The sequence below is a fragment of the Haemaphysalis longicornis genome, unplaced genomic scaffold (genome assembly GCF_048455015.1).
Source record: "Haemaphysalis longicornis isolate Haplotype H1 unplaced genomic scaffold, Haemaphysalis longicornis Haplotype H1 scaffold_30, whole genome shotgun sequence".
NCBI classification, from domain to species: domain Eukaryota; kingdom Metazoa; phylum Arthropoda; class Arachnida; order Ixodida; family Ixodidae; genus Haemaphysalis; species Haemaphysalis longicornis.
The window spans coordinates 1,057,686-1,084,418 of NW_027526336.1; the positions used below are offsets into that span (position 1 = coordinate 1,057,686).

Below are 26,733 nucleotides of genomic sequence, written 5' to 3' on the forward strand. Positions count from 1 at the left end.
TGTCATCGACACCGAGGGCACCGCTCATCCAGCCATCTTTGTGGGATCATACGACGATGTTCTTAGGGGAAACTTCCCTGCCTGGAAGAATCTTCCTCTTAAAAATAACGTAAGGCGGCAGCTTTCGCCCACCGGCCGTGCATCACAACATCCCGCCGGTGAGCTGCTTCTCATGGCCTGCAGTTGCGTCTTCCGCCTCTTCTGTGCTGTCCATGCACGGTGTAGGCCACAGGCATGTCACAAACACACTGGGCTCTGGTCGGCCCAGTCCGTACTTCTTTTCCAGTCGCTTCTTGATAACAAAGTCCTGGAATGCGACTAGCTTATCCTCGATGTCCGGGGGCAGCTTTTGGCCCACAGATGTCCACCGTTGCAGGCTGAACCCGAGCCGCTTCATAAAGCGAGTGACCCAGCCCCTGCTGGCCTGGAATTGAGTCCCCGTGATGCCTCGAATGCTTGCGATCTCCCTCGCCTTCGCCCACATTGTCTCCACCGTCACAGGTACTCCGCCTTCTCTTTGCTGCCGCCGGTTAGAGTCAGCGACTTCTCTCTCCCCCATGCCCCTGAATCCCGGACGGAGATCCCATGAAGATGCACCCTACTTGCTACCTACACCACTAGAAGACTATGGCACCATACTACGGTGGTACCGAGACACCAGGAGACGGTTCCCGGCCCCACACCCCAACCTCACTCGAAGCGAGGGGACCCTCTATCGCCAAATACAGACAGACTCTGTGCTCACACCAGTACTGGGCCGCCACATAGCCCCCGCAATCTACGAGACATCCGCGTGTACCGTCTGCCGCGCCACTCGCGGCACGCTGGCCCACATACTACAGTGCACACCCCAAGACCCCGCACCCTCAAGCATCCGACAGCTACCAGTGACAGTGCGAAGAGCTATCACCTCGTCAGACTACAACACCCAGAAATTAGTCGTCCAGTGCGTCCGGGAGGCCCTGGAGAGGCAGCGGGTAGGCGGCGCGAGCCCCTTGGGGCCGAGCGCCGGACGCCTGACCTGAAGCTCCTAGGGCTGGCCCGGATGATGCCATCGGCGCCACCGGACCGTTATTAGTCAATAAAGTCTTTTCTCTCTCTCTCTTCTCTCTCCACTTTGGGGTGTCGACCTTTCTTGGGCCCTGTGAAGGCCATTCGGGTAGAAGCGCAGTTGAAAAGCTCGTTCCACTGCTTCCACCACCAGCACACGCTCTCCTCATCGACACTAAAGTTGCGCTGTGCTTGGAGGTTTGAAGTTCTCTCAGCCTCCAAGGCTTCGCCTTCCGCTTAAAAGCCGCAGTGTAGTGGCCTACTTGGTGGGCGCCCTTGTGGCGCAAACACAGGAGGAGCTTCTCGAGGTCGCGCAGCGACGTAAGCAAGAAGCAAGCATGCAACGCCCAGAGCTGGATTCACAACGTCCAAACAAGCAAAATGGAGCCTGCAAATAGGGTGCATTCGATTCAGCCCAGTGGGTTCCGCCATCCTGCATAATTGACGGAACCAGCCCTGCACTTTTGTCGTCTGCTTCTGCACCTCCTCGGCAGGGAGTGCAGGCAAAGCCGTGAACTCGTCCTGCACCCGTCGGCACCACCGGTGAATCGAACGGCACTGTTCAGGTGCTACGAGCTGCGCCACTGAAACGAACCGCAAAGTGCTGCACCACCTGAACTGGTCCACGTGGTGCACGTGAAACGAATAGACCCACCAGTGTACCAGAAGAAGCTGCTTCTGGTTCACTCTACTGCAAGCCTGTGGCCTCGAAATGGCGCTGAGTGTCTAGCGGTGACAAAAGAGCCGCATCCTCGAATCTAAGCAACCCCCAACTTTCGTAACTGACTTTTTAGAAAAAAGCATCAGCTTAGATTCGAGTAAATACAGTACTGTATTTCCCGGTCTATAAGTCACACCTTTGTATAAGTTGCACCCCCCTCAAAACGACAGTTTTTTCGAAAAAAAAAAAAAAACGTACACAAGTCGCACTGGTGTACAAGACGCACTTTTTAATCAGGTAAACTCATAGAGGATCAGTTCATTAAAAAGTGCAGCAAAGATAGATGGTTGCAGCGGCAGCCGCCTCTCAACGCATCACCCGGTAAGCAGTACTAGACACGTGCATCTACCGTCCAAAGTCTAGACAGTACTAACCTCTCAAAAATGGTTTATTGATACACACAGATGGCGTGTACCCACAGACGGCGTTTAGACGAAACCATCGAGGCCTTCTTCCTCCGACTCGCTAACAATAATTCAGCAACTTCAAGTGGGAGTTCCGCCGGCGCGTCGCTGTCGTCGTCCGACTCACTGGTGTCTTCTTCGCCAGCATCGTCACCACTGGCGGACGGAATCAGTCCGGCCTTTATGAACCCAGCTACAACTGTTTTTCTAGAAATGGAGTCCCAAGAGTCGGAGACCCATTTGGCCACCTCTTTGGCATCCTCTCTTCGTAAATCAGCGCAAGAAAGGTGTCGTGGCGGACGGAAGTGACGCGTACGTTGGAACTTATCGGCAAGCTGTCATTTTAAAACTTAGCAGCACATTTACGTCCTTCAGAGTAACGCTCTCTATTTATATGCTGCATTTTGTTTTTGCAGCCCAATTTGATGTTATCTGTCGGTATCTGCCACGCACTGCATCCTTTGAGCTTGCTGCTGCCGCGGCCGATTTCTCCTGCGCTGCACACTTTCCATCCTGAGATGGGGCGAGGAATTGTGCGCTCCTAGCAAGTGCTAGCGAGCTGACAGCAGCGCAGTGTGGCCGCGTCTTGTCGTTGTTAAATGGCTTCGACGAGGTATTCACGGAGCAAGCAGGTTGCACCAGATTAGTACAACACTGCATAGACACCGGCGATGCTCAACCATGGAAATGCAATCCCCAGTCCGTCCGCCCCGCCAAGAGGCAGGCAACTGATGAGACGCTGGAGGAATGGCTAGAAGCAGGCATTATCCACCGCTCGACGAGCCCTTGGGGTTCCCAGGGGTGCTCGTTCGAGAAAAAGACGGTAGCTGGCGTTCATGTGTTGACTTTTGGCGGCTGAATGCAGTCACGAAAAAGGGTGCGGTCTTGGCAGTGGAAGAACGATGCGCCGGACGTTTTCGATTGAAGTTGCAATAAACGTCGGTTTTGGCAACTTCTGTGTCGTGTGTGTTTCTTGCTGTTCGCTGACGCTACGCCAGTTGGCAATCTGTGGCGGAGTTCAGCAGAGCTGGCCTTGTAGCCGGGTCTCGAGTGTAAACTAGGTCACCGTAAGAACTCTGGTTCGTGCAACCTACCGTATTTACTCGCATCTTCCTCGCACTTTTTTTTTTCGGAAAAGTCAATGCAAAGTTAGAGGAGCGAGAATTATGCGGGGAAAAAAAATCCGGTGCACAGTGTTGCCAATTTGCCTTATGCCAATCCCGCTAAATGTAGCGGTCGTTTTTTGTATATGTAAGCTCAGTGTTGCCAACAGCAGCTATTTTTTTTTTATTTTATTATTTACAACGTAAACAGTCTTCCGTCGATCAGCAATCATAAAGTTGCCGCCTTTGCTTTCTGGCGCACGCCCTATCTCGTCGTTGTATGTGCAAGCCCTACTCCAGTAACGCACGTTGAAGTCGGTGACGCCGAAGCACGTGCCTGCCTGCGGCACGGTTGCCGTGTTCGATCGCGTACTCTTTCGCTTGCAATTTGAAAGCGGCAGTATAGCTGGCGTTCTTCCCCATGGCGCAGCAGCACCAAGCACAAAACAAAGAGATCAAAAAGTTCTCAAAATGGCTGCGAGCTATCCATCACTGACGCGAGTGACTCACTGACTGCTGCCGCTCAATGGCGGGACCACGACGGCGACACGACGACACGACAACGGGTGCGCGAACACCGTCTAGTTGCGCGCACGCGAAACATGCGCGAAACCGGCTCAAGGACAGTGTGAGTAGCGTGTTAGGGCGCCTGTTAGGGAGTAGCCATGCAGGTTGTTAGGGCGCCTGGATGGCCTTGGATACACAGCGCTCTCCGCCGAACGGAGAGGCGGCGGGGGAGGGCGCGCGTTGGAGACAAGTGCACCATGCAGGTTTTGCGAGCAGGCAACTTTCGCCGCTGCAAAGTGGGGGTGCGAGGATCATGCGAGGAACCAAAAAATCCAAGTTTTGGTGGCTCACATTAGGGGTGCGAGGATTACGCGAGTGCGAGGATTACGCGAGTAAATACGGTATTCACCGGTCATTGGCATGATGTTGGTTGTCATCTGGCAACCAGGCAGCCCATCGGGCCCATTCAGGCTGCAAAGGCATCATCGCGACCGACATCAGTCAGATGCGGTGCCATCTTTGTTTTTGTTGTTTTGCTGAGCGTGGCTGTGCTATTTTCTTCTTGCTTACGATAAGTACCGCAGCATTTAGAATAAACGTCATACACTATGCCCAATCCAACGGCAACATGTCCAACTAGCGCCAGTCCAGTGTCGTGGAAAAGTGGCGTCAGCTGAAGGGACAGCACTGGGTGTGCAACGCTGGGAAGACCTTGTTTCGTGCACCTGCTGCAACTGAGGGACCAGGTGGCGGCTTTTCTACGCAAGCATAGTGCGCAAGCATTCAGGTGGAAGAAAGCTACTCTGTGGACCTGTTTTAGGCGGCCATATTGGTGGCTTCACACAATGCTACTCGGGCCACATCACGGAACTTGGATTCCTAAAACGCCACAGCTGGCTTCACATTATTTCCAGGTTCCTCTGTTTGTCGGCACCCAGACAAAACTTATTGCAGTGGAACCCCCCGATAAAATGACTTTCAAGGGACCGCGAGGAAGCGTCATACGACCGGGGTGCAGGTAAACGCGGACCTACTAGACGGTCTCCCGTGACAGGCGGGCGATGAACTTATTTAAACTACAGTTAAACCTCGTTATAACGAGACGGGCTATAACGAAATAATGGATATAACGAGCAAATCGCAATTCCCCTTGAAAGTCCCCATAGAAACCAATGTATTTAAAACCTCGTTTTAACGAGGTAAAATTTCCCCGTTACGGGATATAACGAACAAATTTCGTTGAGAAATCAAATTTTGAGCTAATTTTACAACAGTGCGCAACGCGGATTTGAGACAGTGCGTGACGCGGCAACTGTATTAGCAGTTCAAAACTCCCGCCACGCGCGCGAAGCTGGCTGGCGCGCCATGCGGACGCTGCGCCCGCGAAGCCCCCCTCCCCTCCCCTCCTCACCGCGGGCTCCCCGAGAAGCAGTCCGACTAGAGTGAACTAGAATATTCTAGTTCACTGTAGTCCGACGTTCGATTTTCCCACGTATCCCTATGGCTTCGGGGAATCCGCGGACTATCCGCGGTGAGCCCGAGAAAAACCCCAATGCACACGGCGCGCGCGGTTGCGTCGCCTTCCTTCTCCACCCCTCCTCGTATCGCCGACGTCGCTGCGTAGTTGTGTGTGCGTGGGTTTTGGCAGTCTTCAGCCTTATCTTATCGTACTGCCGGCGTGATTCCAACAGCGCGAGTGCGACAGGCGGGAAGCCGAAAGACTATCACGCTTGAACAGAAGACGGCTATGATAAAAGCCGTCGCATCGGGCGCGAAGAAAGGTAAGGTGCACTCCGTGGTAAGGTGGCAAGAGACTTTGACGTGTGGACGAGTATGCTGTCCACCATCGTGAGCAACCGAGATTCCATCGTCAGCGCTGTTGCACATGGCTTGAAAAGAAGCGCTAAGGACGGCGTTGGAGGGACTAGATGCGGTGGATGTGCTGCGTCGCTACTTCGGCGCGCACGAGGGCGGCGAAGATGGCGTGAACGTACCGGCCGCAGCTGAGGGAGCCATCGCTCGCATCAGGAAGGTGCATCAATGTCCAATTACGGACTTCGTAGCCAAGTCTGTTTGAAATACGAGTGTTGAACTGCGATAAAGTAGGTTCGTGACTTTTCCTTTTTACCTCCGGAATGTGTTTATTTTACTGACTATCGCCGTGCAGCAAGATGCTATTTCGCCCGCTTTTTGTTTTAGGTAACTACAATGCATAATATTTGCAGTAAATGTCGGTTACGGCTATAACGAAATATTGGCTATAACGAGCAAATCGCGGTGCCCCTTCAATTTCGTTATAACGAGGTTTAACTGTACTATATTTTGCGCCTTCTCACGTTATTTGCGAACCTTCCACTGAAATCCCAGGTTAAGAAAAGCAATGCCTTCCCTCCCCTTCATGGTGTCCAGCTAGCCCACGATGCAAGCACCGCGCACTACACAATCTAAGGCCGACACGCTCGAGCAAATTGAGAGAGGAAAAGGCGAGCGTGAAACTGCCAGGGCCAAGCGAAACGAACGATAGTACAAGGCGGAGATTAACAAAAAACAGCATTGTTGTCTTTGAATCCTTTGAGACATCCTTTGGAAGGGCCTGTGCCATCGCTATTAAGTCATAAGGCTCAACACATAGCTGTTTTTGTTTCCCACAATACCCAGCAACACGTAATAGAAAATTCAACCTTTGCGAGTAAACCGTATTGTGGCGAAAATTGTAGCGCGGTCTTGGTACAGTGACTTGCTGCGGCTTCCAGCGAGGGACCCGAAATGGCGGTGCCAATGGTACGTGTCTCCCCCCATCACCTCCTGTATTTTGCGCGTGAATTGAGGCGCTGTAGCAGAGAAAAGAGCGAAAGTCCACACGCAGCTTTTGATAAGCACAGAGCAGAGAGAGCGTCGGGAAAGGAAGAACCTTGGATTGAGTGGGCGGCTGTCCGGTCATTGCCGTGGGGCTGCGTCGTATGTGTTTCCACGTTTGTAGGAGGCTCGATGGGAGCTTCAAATTCACGGTCCACCTGCCACCTCAAGTTGGACTTCTCACGGTTGGCGTGTCAGCGTACTGCTGCCGCGTGGGGCCGTCGCAGGTTAACTCCCGCTCGGGAGTTAACCCGCCTGCTTGCCTGCATCTGTTCAGCAACTGGTCTGGCCCGCCTGCGGAGCTTTGCACATCAAGCAGCGTCAAAGGGGGGTTCATAATAAAGCGGGGCAAAATATGGGAATAGCGCCCGCCAGGGCCCGTCGTATGAAGCGGACCGCAGGCACCCGAGCGCCATACCATCGGGGTTTTCAATGCACTGTTTCTATGGGGGGTTTGCCGGGACCGTGGGGATCCGGGGGACGTGTCACCGGGGTTCCACTGTGCAACATTCGTGTTTCACTTGCAGAGGCAAGCTGTGTGGACAGGCGTTCACGCTTCCCCGTTGCGTCCCACCCGTGTGTGGCCCGTCAAAGGGCTCGTGGGGGGCGCTAAGGGCGGGAGGGGCAGCTCCCGGGACGGGGAGGGGCGCCCGATTTCTCTGCCTCTGAGAGGGGAGGTGTCGCTGCTGCGAGCAGTGCGGCACCAAGCCATCGGCTAGCATTCTGCCCACCAGCACTGCTTTGTGGGCACGCTGGTAGCGTTCATGCGGGAAGAGGTGGATTTGCGGGGGGGCGGCCAGCGTACATTGCCCGCATGCGCGCGAGCCTGTGCGTGCCGTGCAGTGCAAGCAGCGCCCTAACGTGGCGGCCGTTCCTCCTCCTCCTCTTTGCCCTGCTGCAGCGGCGCGCAGCATCAACTACTACTACACCAAGAAGCGGTTCAACTGGACGGCCGTGAAATTCGCCTCGGTGACGGCCCTCTTCGGCCTGGTGCAGCTGGGGGCCACGGCTGCGTGCGTGCTGCTCTTCAGCCGCCTGCTGCAGGCGCCCGACCTGGCGCTGGCCGCCCTCGGGGTCGCCGCCTTTGCCCTGCAGAACGCCCTCAAGGGCCTGGCCACCCGCGAGTGGATGTACTACCTCAGTGAGTGGGGGGTTTCTGACACGACGCCCTGCAGAGGGCGCTGTCCTTTGCCTTTAAGGGGCTCAGGTGGCCAAGAGGGACCAAAAAACCGTTTTTTTCAAGGAAGTGTTTAGCGTTCCGTCCAGACGGAACGCTAAAAACTGCTAAAGTTCCGTCCAGACTGAACACCAAATCAAAACCAGCCGATTAGCCGCCGTTTCTCGTCCTGGGATTTGGTGTAGCGGTTGCGCCGCTGTTTACGGACGCTGTAGTCCCTGGTTTGATTCTTGAAACTCTCTCTCTCTCTCTCCCTTTTTTTTTTTTTTTTTTTGCTGTCGTGGTTAGCGTTTTGTAATAGATATACTTCACGCCCGCTTTGCAATTCACGCGATGAGAGCAGTCGGTCTTGGTGTTTTACTCAAGCGACCGAACCGCTCCCGCTCACTGGAGCCAAGGCCGACGTAGCCATCGCCAGTTATGCCCGATCTCCTGTAATCATTACCAGTGATTAATAATTAACAGTGACTCTGGCTAGTCAGTGAGCAGAAGCGGTTTGACCGGTTAGGTAAAAATCAAGACCGACTGCTCTCGCTTAATTATTGTGAAGCGGGTGTCAGGTGGCGGCTTTGAGATCCATTTGGATCTGTATCATCTGTACTTATTAATAATGATTAATAATTATCAGTGATTCTGGCTAGTCAGTGAGCGGTAGCGGTTTGGCCGGTTAGGTAAAAATCAAGAAAGACTGCTCTCAACGCGAGTTGTGTTTCCTCTGGACGGAACTTTAGTGACAGTTGCCATTCCGCCTGGACGGAACGCTAGACACAGCCTTTTTTCAATGTCTTACATTTTATGCGTTTACCTAGTTTCTTTATGAAAAACCATCGCGAAGTGCCAAAGAAAAATATTTGTGTCAGCTGAGGTGACTAAGTGTTTCCGCAGAACGACAAAAACGCCGCAATTTTCGCATCGCTGTGTCTCCGGAACGACGCCACTGGGTGCCGCCATCTTGGTCGCATTAGATCGGCCGAGTCTTCAACTTGCGCTTTGCAGTCACTGCGTTTATTGTCGATCACTCACACACACACAAACGGCAGAAAAAGAGACAGTGAGACGGAGCAACCTCTAGATTCCAACGCACGATTGGCCATACGGCCGCGTTCGCTGAAACGTCTCTCCTGATTGGGTGTTGCCATGGCAACAAAAACACGGCCGCCAGCCGATTCAGCTGACGTGCAGTTCGCACACAGTGCATTTTGCCAGTGTTTCCCCAGGCACCGCCTCCTCAAAAAGGATGCCCGGAACGTCGCCCTTTTCCCCATGGAGAGCTCCCTGCCGCTGTCTCAATGTACACTTGAGGGAGCACCATTCCTCCTTGAAAGGAAGGCCCTGCACACACCTGGCGCTGCACTGTTCAGACTGCGGTTGCAAGCCATGCTTCACAGACACGCAAGTTGTTTTTAAGCACAGAGACCGTGCTACCAGGGAAATTGCTGAAGCCTTCCATATCCGGATTAGGGCCTCTGATTGTATAAGTCACCCGTCGCTGAGTATTCTAGATAAAGAAGTGCAACTTCTTAAGAAGACGGGGTAGAGGATGAGGAAAAGAGAAAGAAGAGAAGGAAAAGGGGGCGGTTGTCCTCATGTACCGCCATACGCATGCGCGACGGTCACACGTGCCTGATTGTTGGGTCTTGACATGGTATATGCAGTTAAACCTCGATATACCGAAGTCGTGCTTGCGGGCGAAAATTTCGTCAAATCGAGAATTTCTTAAAATCGAGGTTTCGATTTTACAGTTAATTTAACCAGTTATTAAGGTTTCAAAACCTTGCCCATCGCTCAGAAACAACTGCTATGTAGTTACCTCTCCACTTAAACCGAAATTTGTACTAAAACTGGCCGCGAAAATTGTGTGAATTAAGAGCTTCAACACTTCGGCAATGGAATTCGGATAGCCGACAGTAAATCGTGTCATCGTAAAACCGGTGCTTTTTCCGCAACGCCACATTAAATATGATAGGAGACTAGGTTTCCACTTTTTGTTTTTTCTTTTCATTTTGGTCACTACTAAACGCCGCTGTTAGTCAATTGAACCCGTGTCCATGCCCCGTGAACTTCACCCCGGCGAGGTGCTGGTTCGAAGTTACGCCTCTTTTTGTCCGTTCAGTAGTAGGCTTAGGCGCGGCGTTGAGGGGTGCGGCGGGCCAACAGCTTTCGAAAGACTTTTTTCATGCACAAAGGCTCTGCAGTATGGGCGCGTGATGCAACCACGACACTCGAGATAAAGCCATGATAGAGTTGAGCGGAGTACACACGGACTGCTTCACTTTATGGAGCAGCGCTTACGTGCTCCCGCTAAAGCGGAAAGCTTACATTAAATATCTTCTGGCCAAATTTGATTAAGCAATTACTTTTGGGGTGATGCTATATGTACTACGTAGTGAAGTCCCACCGGAAATTGCTATACGCACTACCCATATAGCGCCATCTATGAGGCGCTGTCAGAAACGCTCTCAAGCTTGCTTGGTGGGGGGCTGACGCGACCTCCGTACGAACGGCAACGTACCTGGTTTCGGTCACGGCAAAGTTTGCGCTCTAGTCATGGGCGCGAAATAGATTATGCCTGCCCACAGGGCCGTTTACGACGCGTTTGAGCTTTTAATCGAGGCAGGAACAGAAATTACGCGGGCAGCCGGTGCACAACATACGATCAACATATCGTATGTTGGGTCGGGCCGGCCGCGTCATTTTTTGTGTATTTTATTTTTGAGTTTTGTGTAAGCAAGTATGTGTAGCCCGATGCTGTTCATTCCTGGGTATTGCCAACTCTCTAAATAATATCCCACGGCGGCTTTATTCGCCTTAATAAGATTTATCAGGCGCCAGATTGCTCAGATGTCGCATGGTCTCTCATGGCTGCAGGGGGTACAATGTCTCGGGTTTGATTCCCGGCAGCCAAGGCTGCGTTGAATTTATGATGAAGGCGAAAAATTACTGTGCGAACCCGATGTTTCGATCAACACTGAAGATCCCTGAGTGAGATGTCTACAACGCTGCCCCGTGCCTCTTAGCGCGTTGTGGTTTCGGCGGCGCACAAAACACCAGTTTTAACTGACTACGCAGCAGTTAACTAAAGCATGTTCTACAGGAACTCCTGAGTACAAACGGGAGAACGTGCACCTGTGCTCATGTGTTTGTACACCTTGCCTCGAGCTGTTAAAGTTGGCTTTTCCGCATGGCGGTTAAGCTGTGCAAGAAAGTCACTGGGGCTAAATGTGATAGTAAGAAACGCTTCTGCTGTAAAGCAGCTCATCCATAGTGTTTAAGAAACGCTTAGGACACATTCTTTTGCAGTGTGACCTTTAAACGTTTCACACCCCTCCTCCCACTCGGCCTTCTTTTGGTAAATAAAGGCGCTTTCAACATGCAGACACGGAAAAAGGAAACAGGAAGATGTATAGAACTTTTTTCTTTCACGTACATAATGTCACATGCTAGCAGTGCCATCTGTCCACCACATTTTACTTTGGGCATTGTAACAGTTTCTTACCAAGATCCAAAGACTCGCCTAGGAAATTTCACATCACGAATGGTAAAAAAAATTATCTCTAAATTATGTGGAAGCAATGCCCATCTCTTCATTGTTGACACTTTCTAGTTTATCAGAGCTGCTGCAGTCAAGCGTCATGTTACATTTATAAACTAGAAAATACAGGAAAGAGGCCATTTCTAAGCAGAAGGAATTATATTGATTAGCATCTGCGTTGTTTTAATTGTATGTTTTCCAACTGGCAGGGCAACTGCTATTATTTCTATGCACATAAGATGCCCATGATTTTGCTCCAGTATGGGACTCTTAGGTGGTTACATGCTGATAAAAGAATTCTGTGCTATCTTCATTCATACACTGCAACTCGTCCGTGCTCGTGGTGAGCATGCAGGGTGCACGTGTGACGCTTTGCATGATAAACGTCAGGCGACGTCTGCTCAGTATTAATGAGAATATGTCCACTCCAGAATGCTTAAATACAGTTAAACCTCGTTATAACGAGACGGGCTATAACGAAATAATGGATATAACGAGCAAATCGCAATTCCCCTTGAAAGTTGCCATAGAAACCAATGTATTTAAAACCTCGTTTTAACGAGGTAAAATTTTCACGTTACGGGATATAACAAACAAATTTCGCGGGGAAATCAAATTTTGAGCTAATTTTACAACAGTGTGCAACGCGGATTTGAGACAGTGCGTGACGCGGCAACTGTATTAGCAGTTCAAAACTCCCACCACGCGCGCGAAGCTGGCTGGCGCGTCATGCGGACGCTGCGCCCGCGAAGCCCCCACCCTCCTCTCGCTGCGCACCGCATGCAGGCAATGGGGCCCTTCGATTTACAGTGTCGGACTCACCGCGGACTCCCCGAGAAGCAGTCCGACGTTCGATTTTCCCACGTATCCCTATGGCTTCGGGGAATCCGCGGACAATCCGCGGTGAGCCCGAGAAAAACCCCAATGCACACAGACGCGCGGTTGCGTCGCCTTCCTCCCCCCCCCCATCTTCTCTCCTCCCCTGTTCGTATCACCGACGTCGCTGCGTAGTATGGCGTAGTTGTGTGTGTGTGGGTTTTGGCAGTCTTCAGCTTTGTCTTTTATCGTACTGCCGGCGTGATTCCAACAACGCGAGTGCGACAGGTGGGAAGCGAAAGCGGAAGACTATCACGCTTGCACAGAAGACGGCTATGATAAAAGCCGTCGCATCGGGCGCAAAGGAAGGTAAGGTGCACTCCGTGGTAAGGTGGCAAGAGACTGACGTGTGGACGAGTACGCTGTCCACCATCCTGAGCAACCGAGATTCCATCGTCAGCGCTGTTGCATATGGCTTGAAAAGAAGCGGTAAGGACGGCGTCGGAGGCACTAGATGTGGTGGAAGTGCTGCGTCGCTACTTCGGCGCGCACGAGGGCGGCGAAGGTGAACGTAGCGGCCGCAGCTGCGGGAGTCATCGCTCGCATCAGGAAGGTGCATCAAAGTCCAATTACGGACTTCTTCGTAGCCAAGTCTGTTTGAAATACGAGTTTTGAACTGCAATAAAGTAGGTTCGTGACTTTTCCTTTTTACCTCCGGAATGTGTTTATTTTACTGACTATCGCCGTGCAGCAAGATGCTATTTCGCCCGCTTTTTGTTGTAGGTCTCTACAATGCATAATATTTGCACTAAATGTCGTCTAAGGCTATAACGAAATATTGGCTATAACGAGCAAATCGCGGCGCCCCTTCAATTTCGTTATAACGAGGTTTAACTGTAACTGAATCAATCGTGAAAAACAGTCAACTCAAAACAACCTCAAAAAAAAAGAAGCACCCTCCTCCCTAAGAGAAAAAGAAGACAAGAAGAAACGAGTTAACTATTATCCAAAAATAAGTCTCCATGCAGAAGGTCCAAGAAAGGCTGTTGTTTCTTACACTTTCAAGAAGGCATCGCAACACTGCCATTGTTTTACAATATAAAGTAAATTTTTATTACACCGTATCCTCAGCTTCAGTTGGTGTTGTCCTTTCTGGGTGACCTGTAAAACCAAAGGTGCAATATAATTAGCAATACGGCTGTGTTGCTTCTATACATGATAGAAAAAGAGCAAAAAAAAATATACATGGCGAAACCCAGGACCTTTGTTGCGTTTCTTCATTTTGTGTTATTTTTTGTCCTACTGGCCCAATTTCAATTCTTGAAATCAACTTTCGTGAAAAAGCTATTGAGCATGATTTTCCATACCAACTCTTATTACATGAAATGGTTGCACAATACTTTTTGCCTGAATGTAAATGTGGCTGAGAAACTCCTTTATTATTATTTTGAAGCAGCCAGTTTTTATTGCCAGTCACAGAAAAGTGGGGCAGATGCTGTTGGTGCAGAACTGCATGCGACCACGCAGTGTGAAGTGGTGTCCAATTTTTTTGCAAATCACTTGTTAGCCCCACTGGAACCACACTGCATACAGAAGCTGCTGTTGTCTTTGGCATAGCCTTATAAATTGACGTGAACCTTTTTCCTCCTCAGTTAGAACTGATATCCTTTTTAGATGCGACTGCATCTCATTCACTCGCCATGTCCCTACATACGGCGTTGTCCGTCCACACCCCTCCCCCTACACTATAAAAAAAAACTCCCCGCATTTCCCCGAGGGGAAGAATGTGAAAGTGCGAATGCAGGAGTTGAATTTGCGCGGTTCGGTAATGTTCGCGAAAGAGAGATCACACACACACACACAACTACAAAGAAAGAAAGATGCATTTATTCACAGACACCTATTTGTGTTGTCGTTGTACTTGATTGCTAGAGCGGATCTCAGCTTTGAAATTTCGTGTCAGTACTCCTTTAAGCGGGTGCATTAGCCCTTCTCACGCCCGATTCCTGGCCAATCCCCCACGTGGGTATGTGCCATGTCAGCGGCCAGGCAGCGCGCGCCCATCTCCCCCCGTTGCCAAGGAAGACGAGGAGCGCGCGCACCCGCAGCTGTTGCTATGCGGACAGCGGCGGAATGCGGACGGCGGTGGACGCTTCAGGCTCGCTTAAGAAGTGCATTCACACTTAAAAAATGATAGTTAGCGGCGCCCGGTTTTGATCCCCCGACCCTGTGGGCGGAACGCGAGGTACATGGTGCTCTTCCCACTGCGCCACAAAACCGAGACAGAATCAAATGCTACGAACGCACCTTATATCCTTGACTCATTCAAACTACTTCAAGAAGCTACTGATACAACGCATGATGGGGCAATGATTAACACTTGCAATAAAAGAAAAGAAGCTCCCACTTACAGCTACAATGATGGAGTAAAGGTCGTTGCGACAGCGAAGCCCCAAGCATACCACTTAGAGAGATTGACCAAGATTGGCCAATAAAATATAATAATAATCATAAAACATAATAATCATACGCGTTCCCGACACGTTTCACGTGATTTCAGAATCGATCTAACGGACCCCACGATGCGTCGCATCTACACAGGGTTCCCCTCGCGGGAGGTGGGCGCAATTTTTTTTTTCTGCTGCTTGGTGCTATTTACAATAAGAACTACATTTTTTTTAGGAAAAAGAAATTGCCACCCAAAGAAAACCACGTCTGATTAAAAATAGCAATGTACAAGATTAGAATCATACTGCAGAATGGGAACGTATACATGTTGCCTCCCCCCCCAAGCTACCCCAGCACTTGCACCCTCCCCCATGCCCTCTGCCTCTTCCTTCGTGAAACTGGATTTGCCGGCCCCCTCAAGATAAAATCCTGCTGACGCCCATGCTTATATATACATGAGGAACCAATAAAGTGTGCCGCTGGCCGAATTGGTTCTCAATGCATAAATACGAGGCTGATTCAAAGAGAAACGATAAGAAAAAGGGCACGGGTGCCTGCCTGGTCTGTTCCACAACTTTCACTACAACCTGGAACAATGTTTTGGCCCTGAGAAAGATTCAGTACACTAATTATACGGCATTAGGAAGCGGATCCAAGCACCAGCACTGACTCCCCCCATCTCCTATCATTACTAATAGCTTCACACTTGTTGATTAAAAAAGTGCTTGTCCTTATGCGTCATCCCACTTGTAACAATGCATGCAACGACATTTAACAAGGCGAGGGGAAACGCGCTGAAGGCATACAATATGCGTTCGCACCGTTCAGTTGCACGGGCCGGCTGTTTAGGAACCATGCGACACGCATGCATGCTCGAGCATCGGCTGGAAAGGCTGGTGACGGAAACATAAGCTTGGTGGTCGATGCGGGTCTCCTACTTCAACATCAGCAAAGCAAGCGTTGCGGGACAAACCAACGAGGCCAGAAATACCTACCTTCAGATTGGGCAAGCCGTCTTCGAACCACTGCAGTGTGTTTATGGCGCGATCTGGAAGTTGCCATGCCAGCCTGACGGCCCTAGCGCGAATCGTGTGCATCAGCCCGGCCTATGACGCAAGACTTGCGCTTTATTACCGTGATTTGTCGCAACAAGATTGGTGGGATCGATCCATCCATGGATAGGTCAAAAGCGACGAAAAGCAGCCATGTCGACCGTCCGAACGCTTGAGGCCACGTACGTTAAAAACATAAAAAAAAGTGTTTCCTGACAGCACCCATAGATGGCGCTATATGGGTAGTGCGTATAGCAATTTCCGGTGGGACTTCACTATGTAGTACATATAGCATCGTCCTTACTTTTATGCCCGCTGAGCCCTAAAGAAACCGATTTCTCCGCATCGCAGCTGTCTAATGAACACGTTTTGACCACGTTCGGAGAGCAATTTATTGCCACCAGCACTCGATGTTCAAGCCGTAGTGAAGAAGTCCGTAAGCAGTGCTTGGCATTTCTTGACCAGGGTGGGCTTTACGTGACGCTCGTAAGCTGACAGCGCTAACAAGGCTTGCTCTTCAACATTCGCGTGCGCCCTGCGTGCCTCCGCAGAACGTCGATGGCATCCATCACTTCAATGGCCTTCGGTTTCACCGACACTTCCTCAGGCTCTTGTTCGGAACACTTTTCTTTCCCTTGGAGTGCTCATGCTGCTTATAAGACTCATCTAATGATGGACGAACAAAATATTAATGTGGTTGTCAGCGAGCACAACCTAGAGCAGCAGCACCGCGGCGTGAGCAAGGATGCGCAGAAAAAGACACTTGAAGTAGGCTTCAGCCTTCGGCAGCCTAAGCATAGAGGGCGCTGGCGTAGGCAACGATGGAGACGTCAAAATGGTGGCCGCACTATTCAACCGTCCATGACCACTAGCGTTCTTTGAGCAGCTTTTTTCATCGCTTTTAATTGTTGTCAACCGCATAATTCACCGCTATTTTAGCCTTTTAAGAGTTAATGTGAGTACTGAATGTTTTCAATGTAGGCTCTGAGAGGCAAAATAAAGCGTGCCTCGACCGGAATTTCGTTCTCCCTTTCTCGCCATGACTTCGTTAAATCGAAAGTGCCGCACGAAATTATTTTGTAAAATCGAGATAAAAATACATGGATTTAGCAAAATTTCGTTAGAAAACTTGAAAAAATTCGTTATATCGCGAATTTCGTTAAATCGAGGTTCGTTATATCGAGGTTCAACTGTATGTGTTTTTGATTTTAATAAATCTTTCAGTTGATAGTAAGCGTTGGTGTCTTTTCCCTTTCTCGTCCCTGTGTCTGTTGGCGCTCAAGTTTCACTCATGGATTTTTTCCTCTTCATTAGGTTATGTTATGTTACCTTGTGTTACGTTACGATGGACATCGCTTTAGTGGAGTGCTTATACTAACATCAGACGGCACTCTAGGCACAGGGATTTTTTATACCAAAAAACCGAATAAATATTTATAAACATTAAAATTTCGTGCTGCAGTGGCATGTTTGGGCAGGAGGGACGTCAAATGGGCCAGCGCTAAAGACATGGTTTTCTGTGTGTTAATGGTTGTCAGGGCTGTGATAAGCGCTTGAGGGGTAAATATTATGGTGACCGGTCTCGCGAACATAGCGCGCGGCAGTCAGGACACAACAGCCGCTGTCGGGGGCGTAGGCACTCTGACACACAGGTCACGCGCTCTACCTTCTATTGGCACTCTCGTCGCGGCATCTCGTGGATGTTCTTGGAAGTTGCTCCATGTATTGTTGCCAGGTGGTGCCAGTTACCACAAATATCTCCATTATTTGTCGGAGGCTTGTGATAATTGGCACCATTGTTATCGGGACAAAGCGGCCTTTGTGCTGAACCAAGCTTCTGTTTGTCTTAATGGACCCTGCAAGTGGTGTGCCTATGCATTGACTAGACTGTGGGAGTCCAACTGGTGGTCACAAAAGGCCCAATTATATCCAGTCCCGTATCGTATGTGGTTATCAATGTATTGACGTCTGTGCTGGGCCAGAGGTTTTCCTCAAACTCAAGAGGCTTGTTGCAAACTGACCCTTGTCTGCCAGTGCTTTTGCCACCGTCACGTCCCTCCCTCCCTTGTCGTTGAGTGCAGCAAGGTGGTGGTGCCATGCCTTGACCCAAGCGGATGTTCATTGGTGCAGGCTACGTCCTGGGGTCCCCGGGCGGAGCCGCGGGCATCGGCATCCTGTCGTACGCTTCCAGCTTGATCAACCCGCACGAAGCGAGTGAGTTTTCTTTCCTTTTTTTTTTTTTTTTTTTCCCACCACACGGGGACTCGTTGTCAGTGTAGGACGGATTTTTTGAATGCTGCGAGCGTGTATGGGCTACCTGTGAGCGATGTGATTTGAATAACTCCCCTCCAAGCAGCACTGGGCTTCAGCAGTACAAGCTTCCGAGGGCTCGACCAGGTTTCCCAGCCCTGCAGAGTGGGGCAGACGTGCGCTCGGGTTCAAAAGAGCGCTTGCACGGCAAGGAGGGCAGCCGCACGGCAGCGGTGCCCCGCAGGAGCAGGCCAGACAGTGGGTGCGCGCCGTTCTGTGCGGGCAGGGGCAGATGCGGGGCAGCCTCGGCAGGCAGCAGCCACGCATCGCGTGACGCACCTCCCCGTGGCGGAGCAGTGGGCGGCACGGGAGCAGCCCCTGCCAGCCTCGAGGGGTGTCGGTGCAGGAACCCTCCGCAGAGAGGGTGCGTGCCCAGGAAGCTGCCGGCGAGATGAGCGGCGCACATCGCCTGAGCACGAGACGGGGGACTACGTCAGTGGGCAGCGGGGCTTCATTACCCCGAGGGTGTTGGCGGTGCCAGCTTTAGCAGGGAAAATTTGCAGCGTGCCGGTGTCTCCACGCTGTCGGCCGACTCGCTTGTCACACCCTGTCGATGACTGCGCGACACCGTCAGACTGGGGTTGCTGCTGCCACGACCACAGCCATTTATGCCTACCCGTCTGTGTTCTGCTTGTACTGTGTGCACTCCTCAGCTTCCTGTTGGATCGCAGACGCAGGTGGAAAAAGAACTGTGTCCGCTGCTACCACGGTATTGATAATTTCGGATGGGCGAAAAGGCCTTTCTAGCACACAGATTATGCATATACATCAGTGCATACATCAGCAGAAATTTAACCTCCTGTATTAGGGAAGGCCTGACAGTGTCACAGTGGTATCACATTTTCAAGAAACACGTTGCAAGAATGTAAAATTGATTGTTGTGGCTCTGAGAAGTCTCTTAACAAATGTTGCTTCTCAAAGCCGCGCAAAAAATAATTTGAGACACTAACCATGCCACTTAAGAAGCCGCTCAGAAAAAATAAACTGACCCCGCTGGGAATTGAACCCGCACCGTTGATAGAGTGTGTGCAATGCTCGAGACCACTGTGCCTGCCAGTACACCAATAGCACGCATCCGGCAAATAACCCATGTACTAGATGGAGGCCACCCTTCCGGTCTTATGCATCGATGTTTACTAGCTGGCTTACAGAGTTCCTGGCTGGTAAAGTGAAATTTCTTGAATAGCGCTTGTGCAGTCGGGTTCCCCGAAGCCCCCACAATAACTGATCGCCATCCACTCCGCTGCTTCGAGGGGAGGAGCAATCGCAAATGTGTGCTCACCTGCCGTTTCACACTGTGGAGTGCTTGCCGCAAATTTGTTTTACGCTGAATACTTCAGCCAACGCTGCCAGTATAAACATTGCCTAATGCGCCATGCGCTTTTCTATGGGAAGGGTAGGGACGCTTAGTTCAGGCACTCATCCGCTATGTGGCGCGCACCAGTGGACATCCCGCCTTACGTCACGGCTCGCTAGTCGCGAACGCTGCACCCGCTTCTACGACGTGTGTCTGCCAGCTTGTCTGTTGGGTTTCAAGAGCCGTTTCGCTCACATCTTAGCCACGACGGGGCGATAGTTAACTGGGGCGCACTGGGGATCTCGTTCAACGTGTCGCTCGCTTCATACTTGCTGCATTTTTCCAAAGATAACTTGCGGAGGCAGAACTGAAATAGTGTAAGAACCTATTAATTGTCGGGTAGAAGAATTGCGAATAGAATCACAATATTTTCGGATGGTGGAGCCATTATTCTGCTGATAATTTTCTCTCTCGAGGATTTAAGGGAAGAAAAAATTGCAAGCACATTTTTTGTTTAGGCACTCACTTCTACCGTTACTTTCCAAAAATATCAAGTCCTTGTAAATTTCAGAAGATTATAGAAAACAAAAGGATAAGCAGCTGAGGGGCCCGCCACGCTGTCCGGGCCCTTCTAAAGTACAGTCCTCAATTTTAAAAGTGCATACCGAAGCGGAGTGCGAACAGCGGGGACAAAACAAGACAGAAAGGCGGAGGGGCCAGAGGGGGGACGCCCCACTCAGAAAATTTCGGGGCCCGTGATCCAAGCAGATACGTGCGCAGAGCCAGCATCAGCCTGCGGCAGCACAAGTGATTTTGCTCCGAGGCAAAGGCGGTTTTATCAGGACAGACCAACGTTTTTAGATTAGGTCAGTTTGCAAACTGCGCCTCGAGAGGCGGCACCATTTTGTCGCCAGTCCGAGAGGTGGCGCTGGCGTAGCGTTGAGATCTAGTTTGGGGAGCGAGGCTCGCCCCGGCCATGTGTTTACGCTGTGCTGTTGGCGCTCGCCTGTTCGTCACGTCTGTATTAACGTATTAGCTCTGTGCTGTTATCGTGCATACATATTTTAGTGGATCTCTGAAGTGTCGGTGCGGTTTGTTGACGTGCTGCGCGCCGGGCTGCCGTTCGGTGTATGCTTCGGAAGCGGCCAAGTCCGTGCAGCGGCATTTCTTCAAAGCGCCGAAGGGTCCTGACGGATTGAAGGCGTGGGAAAGCGCGATTCCGCGGAAAAACTTCGTGGTTACGCTGTAAACATACGTTTGTGACATTCATTGTGAGCCTTCAGACATCGTCAACTGTTACGAACACGCCGTGAGTGGTCAAACTGTAAGGATACCGTAAGGCAGGTGGACTCTGAGGGACCGCGCGGCGCCTCGTATTTTCCCTGACATACCTGAGCATCTGTCGCCACCAAAGACGTCAAAGTCATGCCGAAAACCACCCAAATGGATGACAGTGGTTCCCACCTATGTTGCGTCCTGCCAAAATGATGGGTCTTTGCACGAGGAAACTGGCGTAAGTGGCGCGAGTGGTGTAGAAAGCGCCGATGTCAGCACGTACATTGGGAACTGAGCTGTGGTTCGCGGTTATGCAGGAATTCAGCAAATGTCCGACATTTCAATCGTAGAATGTGAAGGCTTCGCCTACCCAGGTTATCCTCTACAAGCTCGGAGATTCTGGGTGCAATTGTGGTCATTGAGAAGGGTGCAGTAGTCGGGCAAAACTTGTCGGTTGAAGTTAATTCAAGAGGTTTGCTTGTTACGCCGTGTAGCTACAGCGATAAAAATGGGAATTTCACCCCCAGCTGACAAGGCAGAATAATGTAACAACATTTATTTGCTACATTGTTGCTAAAGATCAGCCCTTGTAACAAATGTTACCTGTTTCCAGACGTTTCATCCGCAACAACTGCCGTGAAAGGGCATGCAGTGTGTGCGGCACAACATATTCGCGGTGCATCCAGATCAGATCCCAACCCGGCGCGGTGGCTAAGGCGCCGTGCTGCTGGGCGGAAGGACTCGGGTTCGATTCCCGGCCACGGCGGCCGCTATTCTGATAGAGGCGGAAAGCGAAAACACCCGTGTGTTCAGATTTCAGCGCATGTTAAAGATCCCCTGCGTGGTCAAAATTAATCCGGAGCCCTCCACTACGGCACGCCTCATCGCCTGTGAAGCGTCGGCGCGTTAAACCTCTTATAAATCATTCTGACTAGTCAAAACTGAGAAGTGTTATCCTATCTGCAGATTGCAAAAAGAAACGAGCAGGAAAAAACGCAGAAGACAGCATAAGCGATGGCTCAGCGGAAAAACTACCAGGCGAAACGCTTTAAAAAATCGGCTTATCAGGACTACAAGAAGATAAATGAAAGTTTCTGTGACCCTAACAGATAGTCCATCAGATTTACGAACCAACAAAAAAGAATAGCAGTACGACAAGCATTCTCATCCGAGAAAAAACGTTTATTTCTTTTAAGAAACCACATTTATACCTGTCAAAGAAATAAAAAAACACTGGTTTAATAATTGGTTCAATATTCTTTGTTAACAGCGAAGCTCTTTAACAAATCGTAATTTTTCGTGTCCGCAGTTAAAATACCAAGAATTTGCTGAGCGCGTGCACGTGAGCGCGCACGTCAGCACTTGGTTTCCAATCGGCTCAATTGATCAGTTTTGTTGGGGTTGTAAATATGTTCTCGTGAAAACGTACCTACTGCATTTTCTTACACAGCATAAATCAAAATGTCGAGGCGTTTTTTTCTTGATTCCAAGTAGATGGCTGACTATTGTAGGCTTTCCCGCAGTTTCAGAAGTGTAAGACGTGTTCGGCTATGCTTTAAACATTATTGAGCTTTAAGGGATCCCGTACTGGGGAAAAACTAAATGGAAAAATAAATAAATAGAACGGGAAGCAGCCGAAGACTGTGCAGTGTTCGCCTTGCCTTTTTTTTTCTTCTTAAGTACAGCTTAAGATGGCCAGCATAGCCCAAGGCATCCCGGACTAAGGAAGCCTCCCACCGGGCGGGTGCCCTAACATCAGCACCTGGTCTCCAATAAAGTTTATTCATCATTAAGTACAGCTTGTTTCTCGTTATAATGTCGATAAAAATGTAAAGCTCTTGTCACTAAAGCGTAAGAGTAGAGCGAAGTTGGATTTCGCATGTCAAAGAAGAACATTAAAGGCGTGCGGTGGTCGTTCACCGGCGCCTTTCCAAGCAAGGAGTAGCAGACGACGCGCCGAGACCGATCTCAACGCTACCGCAGCGCCACCGCCTGGTCGGCGACAGCACCGGCCCGCGCCGCGGTGCTTGGAAGGCCGCGCTCTTTGCCAACTGACCTAATCTAAAAACGTTGGGACAGACCAAGACAGACAGGCATGGTGATAAAGAAGGTGTAGGAGCGCCGCCTGGGGGACGCTAAACAAACTTTTATATATTTTGCATAGTTTCCAAGAAGCGGTGCCTGTCGGCGGACATGCAAGCACGCAGGAAGGCTACGGAGCAGGAAAGGGTAGGAGAGAGCAGCAGGCTGTTTGGCCATTTTTCGCTCTCGCGTTAGGAGGCAATGATTATGCAGGAGGCGTTGCTGCAGCCATTATTGATTCATTATTACCTAAATTTAGGCTTGTGCGAATATTCGAGTGCTTCGAATGTTCGAACGAATATTACAGTATTCGAATCGCTTCGACCTGAATTGGAAATTTCAGATATTTCGAAGTATTCGGGGTGAACGAATATCAAAACTGCGTTCAAGTACTCTCAGGAGTTTCGGTTTGGTTAGGCAAGCCGCAGTGTCATTAACATCAGGTCTTGACTACCGTATTTTCCGGTCTATAAGTCGCACCTTTGTATAAGTCGCACCCCCCTCAAAATGACAGTTTTTCCGAAAAAAACGTATATAAGTCGCACCGGTGTACAAGACGCACCGGTATACAAGACGCACTTGTTAATTAGGTAAACTCATAGTGAATCAGATCGTTAGAAAGTGCGGCGAAAGTACATGGTTGCTGCAGCCGCCGCCTGTGAACGCACCCCTCGGTAAGGAGGGCTAGACGTGCATATACCGTCCAAAGTCTAGCCAGAACTAACTTCTCAAAAATGGTTTATTGATACACACAGATGGCGTGTACTTAGACGGTGTTTAGACGAAACCATCGAAGCCTTCTTCCGCAGACTCGCTAACAAATAATTCAGCAACTTCAAGTGGGAATTCCGCCAGCGTATCGCTATCGCCCTCCGACTCACTGATGTCTTCTTCGCCAACATCGTCACCACTCGCTGACCGGGTTACTCTGGCCTTTATCAACCCGGCTACAACTGTTTTTGTAGAAATGGAGTCCCAAGAGTCGGAGACCCACTTGGCCACCTCTCCAAACGTCGCGCGGGTCTTGCGTGCTGTCGTAAATCCGCGCAATAAAGGTGTCATGGCGAACAGAAGTGACGCGAACGGAAGCAGCCCGAAATTCGAAACTTATCAGCAAGCTGTCATTTTAAAAATTAGCAGCACGTTTACCTCCTTCAGAGTAACTTTGTAAGAATTTACAAGCTGCATGTTGTTTTTGCAACCCAGTTTGATGTTACTTTGAATTTATTCTGCAATGTAGTTACTGCGCATGGCAGAAAGTGACGCACAGTTGTTGCAGGCCATTATGATTGTTTTTGACTAGAAAAGTTGCAAATTCTCTGGTTTAACGTCCTGAAGCAACATATGGGCTATGAGAAACGCCGTAGCAGTGGGCTTCGTATTCATTTAGACCATAGAGCTGTGTCTCAACGTGCGCTGGCCAGGCGTGGCCGCCGCGAACCGGATTTATTCCATACATAAGTCGCACCGGTGGATAAGACGCACCAACGAAAATGTCAGAAAAAAACCGCGACTTATACACCGGAAAATACGGTACATGTGGAGCTAAGACAAGCCAAGCCACATTCAAGGCGTTGTAGCCATGTTTGGCGCCCACGTTCGCCAGGGCAGTCTAGGCTCCCCTTTTATTGTTTCAAGCAGTGAACCGTAACCAAACAACTTTGCGGCACGCGTGCAGTGACCAGATGTTGACCGTACTCCGCGCTTAACTGCAGTGTTCCAAGTGACATGGCCAATGCACCCACGGGTGCCAACCCGATGTGGAACTTTTTTGTAAAGGCCAGGCCAGGAAGCTCAGTGCCTCAAATGCAACGCTGTTTTGAAGACGCCAACGGGGACGACGACGACTTTGGCGACTCATTTGAAGAGGCACCCGGATGTCTTCGTGGCATTCGAAAAGGAGCGTTGTGCGCGGAAAAGTGCGAAGTCTACGGCTGTCGCTAAGCCTAATGTGCAACAGCCATCGGTAGCCGACTGTTTCAAGCCGAAGCTGAAACATACGGCGGCAAAAGCACAGCAAATGACAAAGGCTATTGCCGGATTTATAGTGCGCGGGATGCATTCCTACAATATTGTTGAGGAGCCGGGCTTTGTGGCTGTTATGAACACTGCTATGCCCGAGTACGTTGTTCCGTCGCGAACAACGTTTTCTAGAGCAATCATTCCGGAGCGCTACGCTTCGAAGAAGCAAAACTTGATGAGCAGCCTCAAAGCGGTGATTGACAGTGGAGTAGAGGCGATTTCGATTACGACGGACAGTTGGATATCGCGTGCTAATGAAAGCTACCTGTCAGTTACATGCCACGTCATGGACAGTTCATTTCAACTGCATGTGCACGCACTGGCATGTACTGAAATGGCGGACGCTCACACAGCCGGAAACTTGGTGCTGTTTCTAAAAGGCGTCATGGAGTGGGCACTTCCCAATGCAGGTACTGTGCCAGTATAATTGTTACAAACAATTGGAGAAATTTCACTGCAGCAATTGCTCAGTCGCCTTGGATAGGCATAAAATGTTTCGGGCACAAGCTGCAGTTGTGCGTGAGTGACGTCAAGTCAAGCGGGATGTACCTGGATTTTCCTAACTGTGCACGAAGGCCAGGGCTATTGTTGGCCGCTACAGAGAAGCTCAAAGGCTCGAGCGTGCCTTTTGGGAGTACAAAAAGAAATGCAGCTGAATCCCCTTGAAGTGGTGCAAGATGTTCCGACACGTTGGAACAGTGAGCACCAAATGATCACTAGGATGCTCGAGCTTCGCAAACCGATCACCATGATGGGGTTGATAACCTCACTGCAGCTGAATGGAAGCTGATGACTGCCGCTGCGGAGGTACTCGATCCACTTGCTCAAGCCATTCCATTGTTGGAGTGCACTGGCATTGTACTTGCTCGACGCGCTGCTCAATCAGATGAGTCGTCGGCAATTGCTTCGAGTCTGGCATGCAGCATCAAGGCAAGGTTTCCTGGTGTCAAGACATCTGAGGATATAGACCTAGCGATGTTGCTGGACCCAAGGTTTAAGGATGCCTGCTATACGGAAAGGGCAGAGAAGAAGTGGGCCTGTGCTGTTCTCACCAGAGCACCAAGGGAACAGTGCAAGTTGTAGGCGGTGAAGCATCAAGTGGGAGTGGTACAGGCTCCCAAGACACTTCTTCTGTGTGGGGGGCCTTTGCAAACTTTGCGTCAGATGATTCCATGACGTCCGGTCCTTCCATCCAAGATGATGTTGAGAGCTACCTGAGAGCTCCCCTCCTTCCTCGCTGTGAGGACCCGCTCGAATGGTGGAAGACCAAAGGCAGCCACCTCTACCCGTCCCTTGTAAGAGTAGCCCGCAGGTACCTTTCAGTGCCAGCAACCCAAGCAACAAGTGAAACGCGGTTTTCGACAGTGGGTGCCATTGCAACCTGCAGAAGAGAGCACCTCCTTCCCCAGCATGTGGAAGAGCTAGTTTTTCTCCATGAGAATTTCTGAATGTTGTATTATTAACTGTACCTTTTACTTGCATGTAGATCTGTGATATATTTTTATTGAAACGTCATCAAACAAGTACCTGTTTTTTTCTGTGTGTGGTGTAAACTTTTAACTAGTAGATATCAGTGCCTTCTTCACTGCATGTGGAGCTGATTGATAGGGCTTAACTCGCCGACGCAACGCAGGCGATGAGGTGCTCCGTAGTGGAGGGCTCTGGATTAATTTTGACCACCTAGGGATCTTTGACGTACACCGAAATCTCGGGCACACGGGCGTTTTTGCTTTTCGCCTCCATCAGAAAAGCGCCTGTTGCGGCCGGGAATGAAACCCGCGACCTTGTGCTTAGCAGCACAACGCCTTAGCCACTGTGCAACCACGGCGGGTGCATGTGGAGCTGCTAGTCTATATGCCAATGGTTTTTTTTGCTTAAAATATGTAGCCAAATTTTCAATTTTTTTTGTTCTGTGTTGTAACCTTGAAACTAGTCACAGGGAACGTCTTCTTCACTGCGTGTAGAGCTGCTAGTCTTTAAGCCATTATTATTTTACTTGAAATACGTTATCAAATGATTTTCTGTGATGTGTTATGCATGTATGTGTTGTAGGTTGTTTACCTGTGTAGATGGAAGCACCT

At 50.2% G+C, this 26,733-nt stretch overlaps 1 protein-coding gene across 6 annotated transcripts in view; it reads left to right on the top strand.

The window, feature by feature from the left end:
* Positions 1–26,733, top strand: part of LOC144177714 (putative peptidoglycan muropeptide transporter SLC46) — a 101,830-nt gene that overhangs the window by 35,325 nt on the left and 39,772 nt on the right. For all 6 annotated transcript variants that reach the window (XM_077705288.1, XM_077705289.1, XM_077705287.1 and 3 more), the window contains 2 exons: positions 7,543–7,782; positions 17,797–17,880. In XM_077705288.1, coding sequence (XP_077561414.1) covers positions 7,543–7,782; positions 17,797–17,880 — 324 coding nt within the window. The remainder of the gene's footprint in view (positions 1–7,542; positions 7,783–17,796; positions 17,881–26,733) is intronic.